A 12,571-nucleotide genomic window follows, 5' to 3' on the forward strand; every position below is an offset into this window, starting at 1 on the left:
TGCCCCGCTGCCCCCGCAGCGCTCACCCTCGCAGTCCCCTGACCCCCGTGGCGTGCCCCCGGACTCCCGCCAGGCCCTCCCCGGACACCACGTCCGGGCCGGCTGTCGTCCTGAGCGCGAGCACAAACCCGCGCGACAGCAGGGCCTCCGGGGACTAGGGGTGCAGACCCCACCCAGGACACGGGAAGAGGCTCCCTGTTTAGCCGATGAAGGTCAGCCCTCCCCACCACAGGGAGGGTCACGCAGCCGTGGAAGATGTGACGTGAACTCCGGCCCGCGGGAAGTAACGGGAACTGTGGCTCGTTACTCCTGCAGGCCCGGGGGGGTTCCTCCCCTTGCCCCGCGTGTCCGGGCAGGAAGAGGAAGTCCCTAGAATCCGGCCTGACCGGCAGTGTCGCCAGAGGGGCGACAGGGCCCTCTTACCTCTACCAACACATTGAGGCCAGTGTCAGAACCCATGGAGATGTCTGAGCCTGGGACGTTGTTGCTAATGGTGGCCGGCACGATGCAAATGGGGACGCAAAACTCCTGGTGGCTGTCACGTGCCTGGGCCAATAGGACCGAGCCCTCGAACGCCTGAAGCAGTGGGGTGGGCAGTCAGCGGGGCGTCCCCGGCACCTCCCTGACGCCACCGGGCGGGGCCGCGTCCTCGTGGGCCAGGGGGATGTCCTCACGGGCCAGGGGGCGGCAGCTCGGGGGCCTCAGTGGGGTGAGATGTGGGAGCGGGGACACCCACGGGCTGCGGGGCGTAGGGTGGGGGGCCTCCCGGAGGAGGGGACGCAGGCAGGTGGCAGCAAAGCAGGGGCCGGCGTGTCAGTGGAGGACAAACAGCCAGTCCCTTCTTGGTGTCTCGGAGGAGGCGAGGGAGGCCGATTGGGAGGGGGCTTAATTCAGGGCCCGCCTGGCAGCTTTGTGCAGCGGGTGGGGGTGCAGGGCCCGGCCAGCGAGGCCTCCACGATGACCCAGGTCACTGGAGCGGGCCGCCCCTGCCCCGAAGGTGGCCGGAGGGCTTGGGCGCACCTCTGCTGGTCCCCGGGCCCTTGTCACAGGGGCGGGGAGCCCCAGCGCTGCTCTGGAACCACAAGGTGAAAACGTTTGCAGCTGATGTCACAAAAGGGAGCGGTTCTCAAGGAGGGGGCAGGCGCTTGCGGTCCCTGCCCTGGAGCGTTAACCGGAATGTTCGTTAGCGGCCACGGGCCCACCGCCCACCGTCCCCGAGGCCCCCAGGCTCGCCGAGCGGCTGGACACTCTGGCAGACCACCTGCGGGCGAATGGACCCCCGGACGGTCTTTCCTCGTCCCGCCTGCAAGGCCCCTGTGCACCTGCTACAGGGACGTGCACGTCTGAGGGCGGCGGAGGGGGACCCACGCCTCCTGGAAAGGCGTGTGCTCTCTGCTGCCTTGTGTCTCCCCCGAACACATAGGGTTCTAGGGCGGCTGTGGCCCGAGGACACGTGGATGGTGGGCCCGTGGCAGGTTAGTTCGGGGAGCGGCCCCAGTCCACCTCAGACCACGTAAGTCACACGGGGCACCGGCAGGGGTCACGGGGAGTCACGAGGGGCAGCCCCTGAGGCCGGGAGGGCTCTCAGCAGCAATAAATGGGGTGTCCGTAACCGGAAGCACCTTCCACGTTCTGGTTCCTGTTGCTCCTTTTTCCCTCATGTCCCGAGAAAAGGAGGGGGACCCTCCAGCGGGGACGGGGGGACGGGCCAGCGGGGAAAGCGAGCGCGCAACTCTGGGGACAGACGTCCCGCCCGAGGTCCTGGGGGCAGGGACACGGACGTCCACTCTGGGCGCGTCTCACAGCACAGCACCGCCAACCCAACCCGGGCGCTCGGAGGAAAGGCGAGACGTTCTGGGGGCGAATAACACTGCAGCCGCCTTCTCGGCGTCCGCGGCCACACGGGGCTCAGCCGCCCTCAGCTGTGGCTCTGCCCACGTAGGAACAGCGTTCAAACCCCTGCTCAGACGGGGTGCTGCGACGCATGACACACAGAGATCCGTCGGGACAAAGACGAAACAGCCAAAGGACAGGACCGTCACAGTAAGATGGCCTCTGGGACCCCCGCGGCGGCTGGATGGCCAGACCCGTCCCTGGGCACTGCCGACATCCCCTGGGGGCAGAATCTCAACGAAAGGGAGGAGGCTGGTGCTAGAGATGCCCCCGGGGCATCTGGACACGAGGCTTCAGGCCCGCGGGTGGCCCGTCCGGGAAAGAGGTGTCCTGAGTGCGGGGGACGGGCCCACACGGAGCCCACTCTGGTCCCGGATCCCCCGAGGCGGGTCAGGAGGGACGTGGGGCGCCTGTGACTCGTCACGTCGGCCCCTCAGCGGGCTTCCGGGCCAAACCCAGACCTCCCCCAGACCACACCACTTCCTTCTGGCTCTCACGACCACAAGCGGCAAGAAACCAAGCGACGCGCACACTCAAGACGGAGTCCCTACACCTCCAGGACACGGCGAGCCGGGCGGGAGCGGGCGTCACCCCGAGCGCCCGGCTCACCACCCGTCACAAGCCAGGCCCGGCGCCGTGGTGCCACCAAAGCCACCTGCGGATCTGGAGCTCGACGCACACGCACACGGGCTCGCCCGCTGCGGCCCCGACCGCGAGCCGGTGCCTTTGTCACCGGTTAACTGGCTTTGAGAGACTCCGCGAGAGACCAGCTCCAAACGGGCATACGCCAAACTTCCGCATCCCGGGGAAGCAAGCGGGTAACCTGGGGTCCCCCCGCCTATTCTGGTTTTCGGATTGTCAGCAACACACGAGTATCAAATCTCTCTAGGCCGTAAGCAGTTTCTCGTAAGCAGAGGGAGCCTGGACGGATGAGTGAGAGATTTTGTGCCTCGAGGCGCACATCAAATGTCACGGGGAGATACACCCCACCCGGGGCCCAGACGTGCGGGTGACAACCTCCGGAGCCCCCACCCCCACCCACCCCGAAGAGGGGCTCCAGTCGGGTGACCGTCAGGGAACACGAGCTCCCAGCTGCTTCCACAGAGCGTAAGCAGGCGCAACCTCCAGCCAGGGCAGGAAAAGAGCGGGAAGACAGTGACGAAGGTCACGGCCAGCGGCCCTTCAGTGCACAGGTGAAGCCTGATCAGGAGCTGAATCGGGTCACAGCAGCAAAAGCAGGGCGGCTTGGGTGACGGCCCGGCGGGGTGCTCCAGCGAGGGGACGCCGGACACACGGGTGGGGCTTTTTAGTAAAGAAAGCACACGAGGTTTAAGAAGCTCAGGAAAGAGAAGCAGAAATGCAGTGCTAAGCGTTACTTACTTACCACGTGTATTTTATTTTAAAAGCGTTTCTTTTATTTGCCAGCACTAGAAACAAATTTTTGACACCGTGGGTTTAAGAAAAAAAAAACCCTACGCCGTGGGTTTAAGAAAAAAAAAAACCCCAGGAAAACATTGATGGGATGGGTGTCTCACAAGGAAAATAAAGACTCGTGAATTTGCTGAAAAATCTTAGACGCCAGATGAAAAAGAAGAAACGTATTCTGTCGGTGGCTGTGCTTTAAGCTCCCACGCCGTTTCCCAAGTGTGGTTTTCACACATGGTAACACGGGCGTGTTTCTGTTGTGTTACTGCCTTTCGGCAAATGAACTAACGTAGTATCGGTGTTGTTTTCAGATGCGACTGAACGTGGCCAGGGTACAACGGGGAAGAATGATGCTAATGGCAATAGCCAGAAGCAGGACGGATGTACCGGCGGACTCAGGGGGGTGAAAAAAATGACACAAAACGGAGCTCAGGATCCGTCCCCAAACATCCACGCGGGGGCCACCGGACCCAGGATCCATCATACTAAGTTACGTTACGGGAGCGAAGTAAATTTGGCCCGGTCAGAAAAACGAACGTTCGCGATCATCCAGATCACGAAACCGTAACCCGCAACGACGGGAGTGCCACACGCTCCCCGTCAGTGCGCCCAGCAGGGACACGTCGTCCTGGCCGAGGCACAGGAAAAGGGGCGCCGGATTAGAGATCGCCGGACTTCAAAACAAAAAGAAAACAAAATACTGCTGTTCCGGAAACAAACCCGGGTCTGGTTTCCGTCTCTAGTGCACTGGCAGATAAAAGCGGGCCAGGAGGCGCCCTCCCGCTCAGCGTCCGCGGCACCCGCTTTGCTGGCCACGCAGACTCACGTCGGTGATGGTGTTCAGGGCGGTGTCCGCGCCGATGCTGAAATCGGAGCCCGGCACGTTGTTGGACACGGTGGCGGGGACCATGACCATGGGGACACAGAGCTCCTCGAACTTGTCCCGGGCAGCTGACAGTTCCAGCAGTCCCAGGTAGGCCTGTCAGGCGTGCGGTTGTGGGGAAGGAGGGAGGGGAGCAGAGGGGCCGTTAAAAAACACCAGAAGGCGTTCGCGTCACCGGGGACCAGCGATTCTGTGAGCGCAAAGGAGCCCAGAGGTCAGCGTCACGCAGAAGAGACACCGAGTCTCCTGTTCGCAAGGGTCTCGTTACTCGAGGCCCTCACGTTTTCTTTAAGGCAAACGGAAAGCTCATCGGTCGAACGAAAGAAACATGAAGGTCTGCGGTCCGACGCGCGATCAGAAATGACGCGGCCACGTGACTGCCCTGCTCCCTGACGGCCATCAGGCCTCGGATTCGAGAGACGCCGTCACTTCTGCAGACTGCAGATGCGTGAGGCTCACCGACAAGGTGCCCCCCCCCGTGGGGAGCCCAGCTCTGGCTCCCCCATCCAGCTGCTCCGTGGGAGCCGGGGAAGCGTCCCACGGCAGCACGACGACTACCCGGTGGCAGCTGGGCCCGGGGGACCACCCCCCAGCCCGCCCTGTGCTTGCCGCAAGCCTCCCCCCTCCAACCGACGGCCCTGACGAGCCCGCAGGTGCACAGAGACAAGGACGTACCTCAAATCCACCAATGATCAACAGCGCGTTGATGCTGTGGGTCCGCATCTGCTCGGCGATCGCCTCCAGGGACTTCCCGGGCAGCGTCCTACAAACAGTGCAGTCACACGTGAGGCCAGACGGACCTCGCGCAGCGGACGGACCCCGCCGGCACCCCCACCCCGCTCCCCGGGCCGGGCCCCGCGGCTGGACGGCAGAGCCGGGAAATCAAGTCTCCCGGGAGCGTTGTTTAAAAAAGGAGGAGGGGCGCCTGGGTGGCTCCGTCGGTTGGGCGTCCGACTTCGGCTCAGGTCGTGATCTCGCGGTCCGTGAGTTCGAGCCCCGCGTCGGGCTCTGTGCTGACGGCTCGAGCCTGGAGCCTGTTTCGGATTCTCTGTCTCCCTCTCTCTGACCCTCCCCTGTTCATGCTCTCTCTCAGTCTCAAAAATAAATAAATGTTAAAAAAAAAAAATTAAAAAAAAAAAGGAGGAAAAAAAAAGGGAAAGAAACGCCCATCGTCCAGTAGTTGGGCCTCAAAAGAACCCCAGTGCCTCATCAGAAAACAACAACGCGCCCCAAAAGCTCGTGAGCGTTCACGGGAATTGTTTGAACAGAAGCTTCCCGTTTCCGAGTCCGGTGCCAACAGCTCGCCCGACCTGATCTCAGCTCACGTCCACACGCGTCCACACCTGCTGGTCTTCTCCTGTCCTACCTCCTGGTTCGAGCCCCACGGCCCACGCGTGGAACCAGACAAAGCACCGCCGGCCACCCCACGCCCCTCTCTTCCCTTTGTGCCGACTTCGCGTAACGTTCACCCTTCCGGGACGCTTACGGGGACCCTCAGGGCAAACCCTCGTGATGTCAGCGACAAGGTCGCCCCGTGTCTACAGTGAGCTCAGCCCAGAGCCATGGCTGGGGCTGGAGAAGCAGACACGAGTGGGTGTCGCAGGAGCTCGGGAGGGGCTCAGGGCTGGGGGGGCAGGCGCCCGCCTCCGAACGGAACTTTGCCGCCCAGATGGCTCGACGGCCAGCAAGCCGCTTCGGAGAAGCAGTGAGCTCGCGAGCGGCTGGGTACGTGGGCACCCGCCACGCTGGGGAGGCTCACTGGAGGCAAAACCGCTCCCAAGTCATCTGCCTCGGCTCTGGTCTGGGGCCCAGCCGTGGGCTCCCCGAAACGTGACCCGGGTCCCTCGTGGGGTGGGCTGGGGCATGGATTCCTTCACAGCAAGGGCAAAGCAGCAGCTTCTGGGGTGTCGGCTGAGCGTCTGACTCTCGATTTCAGCTCAGGTCGTGATCCCAGGGTCGTGGGATCGAGCCCCGTGTCGGGGTCAGTGCCCAGCGCGGATTCCGCTTGGGATTCTCTCTCTCTCCCTCTGCCCCTCCCCCGCTCACGCGCTCTCACCCTCTCTCTCAAAACAAATAAGTAAATTAAAAAAAAAAAGCCAAAAAACCAAAAGCAGTAGGTTCTGCACCAGCTGCTCTGGCAGAATGTGAGCTTTCTCCTCCCAAAGAGCAGGTCAGAGTCCAGACGGAGAAATTACCGTTTGGTCCCAAGAATGGAGCCTCCTTGGCCGGTCCAGCCTCCGACATCCGCCCAGCCGATCTCCTTTATCTGATGCGCAAACACAGAGTCAGACGGCAGAAGGGACAGAGGACGGGGTAGCTTTGAGGCCGGCTCCCAGGCCTGGAGCCTCCAGCGGGCCGCTCGTCCCGAAGGGCCCGCGCACCCCTCGGAAGCCGCTCCCGGCGCGACACCGAGCAAGTCACGTGCGTCCTGGGGTGAACCTGGAACCCAGGCCGCCAGGGCCCCGCCCTCCCGCCGCGGGCTCCAGAGCCACACTCCGCGGGCCACACTCTACCCATGGGAACTAAGGAGCGATGGATATTGTGGTTTTTCTAAATTGATGTAACTTCTTTAACTAAAAACTGACAGGCATCTAAGGAACCCAGCTGAGGCCCGCCGGGCACGGCCTCCCTGGCCAGCTCTCCCCTCCCTCCCTCAGAGGGGAGCCCGTCACGCCCACGTCCTCAAAGACCCCAGCACACAGCCGTCTGCTCCCTGGACGCCTCCCCCAGGGCGTCCGGTAGACACACGCCTCCCACGAAACCACTTGCCACTCGGGCCACAAATGGAATCATTCTGGCTTCCTTCTCTCATACCTGTGTCCATTCCGGGGGTGAAGCCCATTGGCCCTGCCTTCAAAACGCAGCCGGTGCTGCAGACGGCTCGCCCACTCCACCCCTGCGAGACGGGACAACCGCCCTGGCTCGGCACCTCCCCCTGCATCATCTCCCCCTGCCTCAGCACCTCCCCCTGCGTCATCTCCCCCTGCCTCACCACCTCCCCCTGCATCATCTCCCCCTGACTCAGCACCTCCCCCTGCATCATCTCCCCCTGCCTCAGCACCTCCCCCTGCCTCAGCACCTCCCCCTGCATCATCTCCCCCACCTCAGCACCGCCCCCCGCCTCAGCACCTCCCCCTGCCTCACCATCTCTCCCTGTCTCAGCACCTCCCCCTACAGGATCATCTCCCCCTACCTCACCATCTCCCCCTGCCTCACCATCTCCCCCTACCTCATCATCTTCCCCTGCCTCAGCACCTCCCCCTGCCTCACCATCTCTCCCTGTCTCAGCACCTCATTCTGCCTCACCATCTCCCCTGCCTCACCATCTCCCCCTGCCTCAGCACCTCCCCCTGCATCATCTCCCCCTGCCTCAGCACCTCCCCCTGCATCATCTCCCCCTGCCTCAGCACCTCCCCCTGCATCATCTCTCCCTGCCTCAGCACCTCCCCCTGCAGGATCATCTCTCCCTGCCTCACCATCTCCCCCTACCTCAGCACCTCCCCCTGCCTCAGCACCTTCCCCTGCATCACTTCCCCCTGCCTCAGCACCTCCCCCTGCAGGATCATCTCCCCCTGCTTCACCATCTCCCCCTACCTCAGCACCTCCCCCCGCCTCAGCACCTCCCCCTGCATCATCTCCCCCTACCTCAGCATCTCCCCCTGCAGGACCATCTCCCCCTGGCTCATAGCAGAAGCCCCAGCTCATCTCCCTGGTTCTGCGCCTGCTTTTGGTCAGAGAGCCTCAGCACGCGCTCACACAACCCTGCTCAAAGCCCTGTCTGCTCCCGGCACAAGCCCAACTCTATAATCACCTACGAGCCACCTGCCCCCCGGCCGCCTGCACCTCCCGACTCTGCTGCTGCGGCCACGTCCTCTGTCTGTGGTCTGAGTCCCCGCGGCTGACCCCTCCTCTGTGGGTCTGAGCAGCGACCACGCCCTGTGAACCATCTGTTCCCTCAACGTCCTCTCCCTCCTAAAGGCGCAACCCTGCCGAGCGAGGCTTTGCCTTGTCCCTAGCTGGATGCCCCCCGGAAGAACTCCGCGCACTGTTATCATTAAATAACGGGGGGAACAGACGCTGCCCTGCAGGATACCCTGGGTTACGGGGAGGGGGGGGGGCCTGCAGCCTCCCCGCTATCTGAGCTCCTGAGTCGTGTGACCTCGATCAAGTGAGCAAAATGGTGCTGACATGGCCGCTTTGCTGCGAGATTTAAGTGGGTTAACGTGCGGATCCCGTAGGATCAGGGAGTGTATACAGCAAGCACTCAAGAAGCGCCCGCTCTCTCCGGCAAGGCTTTCGTTCGGGTGCTTGCCGTTCTTGAGCACTGGGCCTGCAGCATCCCCCACGTGGACAGCCTCAGGCCAGCGTCCACAGGCCCCACGGGCGTCACTGCCGACTGTCCCCTGAGAAAACCGGGCAGTGCGTTCCTTGACGAGCGCCACGTGGCCTCGGACGTGCGCCTCAGGGCGGATCTGGGCCCCGCGTTCGTCACATGACACAGCCCCAGGTTTCAAGCCTTGGAAGGGAGGCCCCCGTTCCCCACGATGCCCCCCGGGGACTCACCTGGCCCTTGGCGAAGCCCTCGAAGCCGTCGTAGATGGCAAACATCTTGTGCCCTTCGGAGATGCCCACGCGCACGGCCGAGCGCACGGCCGCGTTCATCCCGGCGGCGGGGGCGCCCACGTTGATGACTGCCACGTTGCAGTTGCTCTGCAAGACAGCGGAGGGCTCGCACGCGGGGGGCTCACAGCGGGCACGCCGCCCGGGAGCCCAGGACGCCAGGGTCCGCGGGGGACACGGGGGTGCCTCACGGGAGCGACCCGCGGTGGCACCCACCTTGGGGATCCGGTCATCTGGCATCTTGATGGCGAGCCGCTTGTAGGTGTTCAGATTGCTCTCGAAGCTCCTGGAAGGAGAGGCCGCCGTCGGGGCCAAGGTCAGGGCGCGAGGGGCCGGTCACCCCACCTCCCGGGCCCTGGCGCGTCCAGTTACGTAGGAGGCACGTCGTGTCCGCGGCCAAGGAACCAGGCCTCTCACACGCTCGGGTTTCTTTCTCAAGATGCCAGCCCCGTGCCACGTCCCGTCCTAACCTCGCCAAGTCCTCAGCAACCCCAGCAGCCGGGACACAGGCAGCAAACTGCTCCCGCCGCTCCCCATCAAGGCCTGCAGGCGGCAGAACGCTGCCCGAGGCCGGGCTCGGCCTGACTTCCTCGGCTGGGAAGGAGCACCGCCCTGGAGCACGGCTGAGCACCGCTGAGGAGCGAGGGCCCCAGGAGAGCAGCGCCCTCGGGAGAGTCACCTTCCGCGGAGTCGCACGGCGTCCTTAAATCTCCTCTCGTCCATGGCCTTCTGCACGTCCTGGGTCTTCAAACCAGTCAGGAAAGGAAGAAGGAACACGTCAAGACCCCGACACCGGGTCCTTCCCTCCCCGCCCTGCGCTCCGTCCGACCTTCCAGGCCGGCAGCCCGGGGTCAGCGAGGCTGCACCTGCGCCTGCCCGGCTGCGAGGGCCGAGCCCAGGCTGCCGTGATAAAGCAATGGCGGGGCCACAGACCCTGGGGCCCCAGGGACAGCAGCACAGCCGGGGCGAGGTGGAGTTCGCACACGGCCTTGTGGGCAACCCCCCGTTCGGGGGGGGGGGGCCACCCGGGGAGGGAGCAGGGGCGGGCGGCCCGGGGAGCACCACTCACACCGCCTCGGCCCTTTCAGCTTGAGGACCTCAGGCAAGTTATTCACGCCTCTGAACTCCATTCCCTCATCTGTTCCCTGAGAAAAATAGCCCAACTTCCAAAATTATCTGGGTTGTAGGAACGTGCGGGACCCTGGGGACAGTGCCTGACAGACACCGGGTGCACACACACACACGTGCAGCCAGGCACTCGTATACACACGTGCACACACACGCAGCCATCCACACTCACACACACAGGAACACGCACACGCAGTCGTGCCCACTTGCACACACAGAAACGTGCACACACAGCTGTGCATACTTGCACACAGACACATACACACACATGAACACACGCAGCCGCACACACTTGCACATACAGAAACATGCACAAGCAGCCACGCACACTTACGCAGAAACATGCACACATAGCCACGCACAGGTGCACTAGCAGAAGCATGCACACACATGCACACATGTAGCCGCGCACACTTGCACAGAAACATGCATACACGTACACACGTAGCCATGCACACTTGCACACACACAGCCATGCGCACACAAACACGCACACATACACACACAGCCATGCACACTTGCACACAGAAACATGCACACGCAGTCGTGCCCACTTGCACACCCAGAAACATGCACACACAGCTGTGCATACTTGCACACATAGAAACACGCACACACGTGAACACACACGCAGCCGCACACGCACATACAGAAACATGCACAAGCAGCCATGCACACTTACACAGAAACATGCACACACATGCACACATGTAGCTGTGCACACTTGCACACACACAGCCATGCACACACAAACACGCACACATACACACAGAGTCGTGCCCACTTGCACACCCAGAAACATGCACACACAGCTGTGCATACTTGCACACACAGAAACACGCACACACGTGAACACACACGCAGCCGCACACACTTGCACATACAGAAACATGCACAAGCAGCCATGCACAGTTACACAGAAACACGCACACACGTGAACACACACGCAGCCGCACACACTTGCACATACAGAAACATGCAAAAGCAGCCATGCACACTTACACAGAAACATGCACACACATGCACACATGTAGCTGCGCACACTTGCACACACACAGCCATGCGCACACAAACACGCACACATACACACAGAGTCGTGCCCACTTGCACACCCAGAAACATGCACACACAGCTGTGCATACTTGCACACACAGAAACACGCACACACGTGAACACACACGCAGCCGCACACACTTGCACATACAGAAACATGCACAAGCAGCCATGCACACTTACACAGAAACATGCACACGCATGCACACACGTAGCCGCGCACACTTTCACAGAAACATGCATACACGTACACACACGTAGCCATGCACACTTGCACACACACAGCCATGCACACACAGAAACACACACATACACAGCCGTGCGCACTTACACACAGAAACACACACACGCAGTCGTGACCACTTGCACACACAGAAACGTGCGTACACAGAAACACGCACACATGTGAACACACGCAGCTGCACACATTTGCACATACAGAAACATGCACACTTACACAGAAACATGCACACGTAGCCACGCACAGGTGCACAGCCAGAAACATGCACACAATATACACGTGTAGCCGTGCACAAACACGCAGCTGTGCACACATACACATACATGCACGCACACACTGCCATGCACACTTGCACACACAGAAACATGCACACACATACACACACGTAGCCATGCACACTTGCACACACATTTATTCACTCCAAAGCCTTCTGGCAATTACGTTTCTACGGCCACTTGCAACAAGTCCAAGACTGAATTGCTTCATCACCTCTCTGCACAGGTTATAAAGTACAAACGCTTCAGAGCCACCGGGAAGGCCAAATAAAAGGACAGTAACAAACAGGCCTCGGAAAAGACAAGACACTGACAACGTCTGATGCAGCTCGCTGCCGCCTCACGTAGTGCCCAATGGCCTCGAAAACCCCAGCCCGCTTTGCTGCGTGCGGGGGCCCCACCCCCGGGGCCCGAAGGAGGCCGGTGCACCCCAGGATGTCACCCCAGCTAGGCATTCCAGCGCCACGTCTCAGATGGGAATGTCCTCGGGGACAGAGGGCAGGGGCAGCTGCCATCGGAGGGGCTCCGCCCCGTCCACCGCACCCCGTGAAGCCCCCCCCGGATGCCTCACGGACCCGCGTCCCGACACATCTCGTCTTGTTGGCAGAAACGGGTGATGTGCACACGCTCCTTCCCGACAGACGGAGCTCGTCTTTGGGGAGGTTCCGCTGCGCGCTGCCTCCCTCCTGGTGTCACCGAGCCCCTGCCTCCCCCACAGGGCAGCGGCCGGCGTCCCGGGCCAACTCACCATCTGCACACACTCCAGCAGGGGCAGGCGGACGGCCTGGTTCCCGCTCAGCGACACCACGCAGGCCGGGGTCTCTGGGGTGGCCTGGAGAAGGGCGACCACGGCCTCCACCCCCATGCGACTGGCCTGCAAGTGACAATCGTGAAGGTCAAAGGCAAGGTCGCGGGTCCAGGCAGCACGTCCACCAGCTCCGGGGAGGCACGACCGTGAGCAGACACACCCGTGAGCAGAGGCCTGGCCCGTGTTCAGCCGGACCCAGCGTGCCCCCGTCCCCCCGTCCCCCTGGCATGGGTCCTGATGAGCTC

The 12,571-nt window shown here is 62.3% G+C and overlaps 1 protein-coding gene across 3 annotated transcripts in view; it reads right to left on the bottom strand.

Annotated features, from left to right (window-relative positions):
- PFKP (phosphofructokinase, platelet) overlaps positions 1-12,571 on the bottom strand; it is a 54,046-nt gene that overhangs the window by 8,627 nt on the left and 32,848 nt on the right. For 2 of the 3 annotated variants that reach the window (XM_053895771.1, XM_053895773.1), the window contains 8 exons: positions 12,267-12,392; positions 9,501-9,565; positions 9,038-9,107; positions 8,765-8,911; positions 6,397-6,467; positions 4,877-4,964; positions 4,145-4,297; positions 424-576 (listed from right to left, as the gene is read on the bottom strand). In XM_053895771.1, the coding sequence (XP_053751746.1) occupies positions 424-576; positions 4,145-4,297; positions 4,877-4,964; positions 6,397-6,467; positions 8,765-8,911; positions 9,038-9,107; positions 9,501-9,565; positions 12,267-12,392 (873 nt within the window). The remainder of the gene's footprint in view (positions 1-423; positions 577-4,144; positions 4,298-4,876; positions 4,965-6,396; positions 6,468-8,764; positions 8,912-9,037; positions 9,108-9,500; positions 9,566-12,266; positions 12,393-12,571) is intronic. The other variant, XM_053895772.1, reaches the window with a different exon arrangement.

This window comes from Panthera pardus, unplaced genomic scaffold (genome assembly GCF_024362965.1).
Source record: "Panthera pardus isolate Hobbes unplaced genomic scaffold, ASM2436296v1 HiC_scaffold_6, whole genome shotgun sequence".
Lineage (NCBI taxonomy): Eukaryota > Metazoa > Chordata > Mammalia > Carnivora > Felidae > Panthera > Panthera pardus.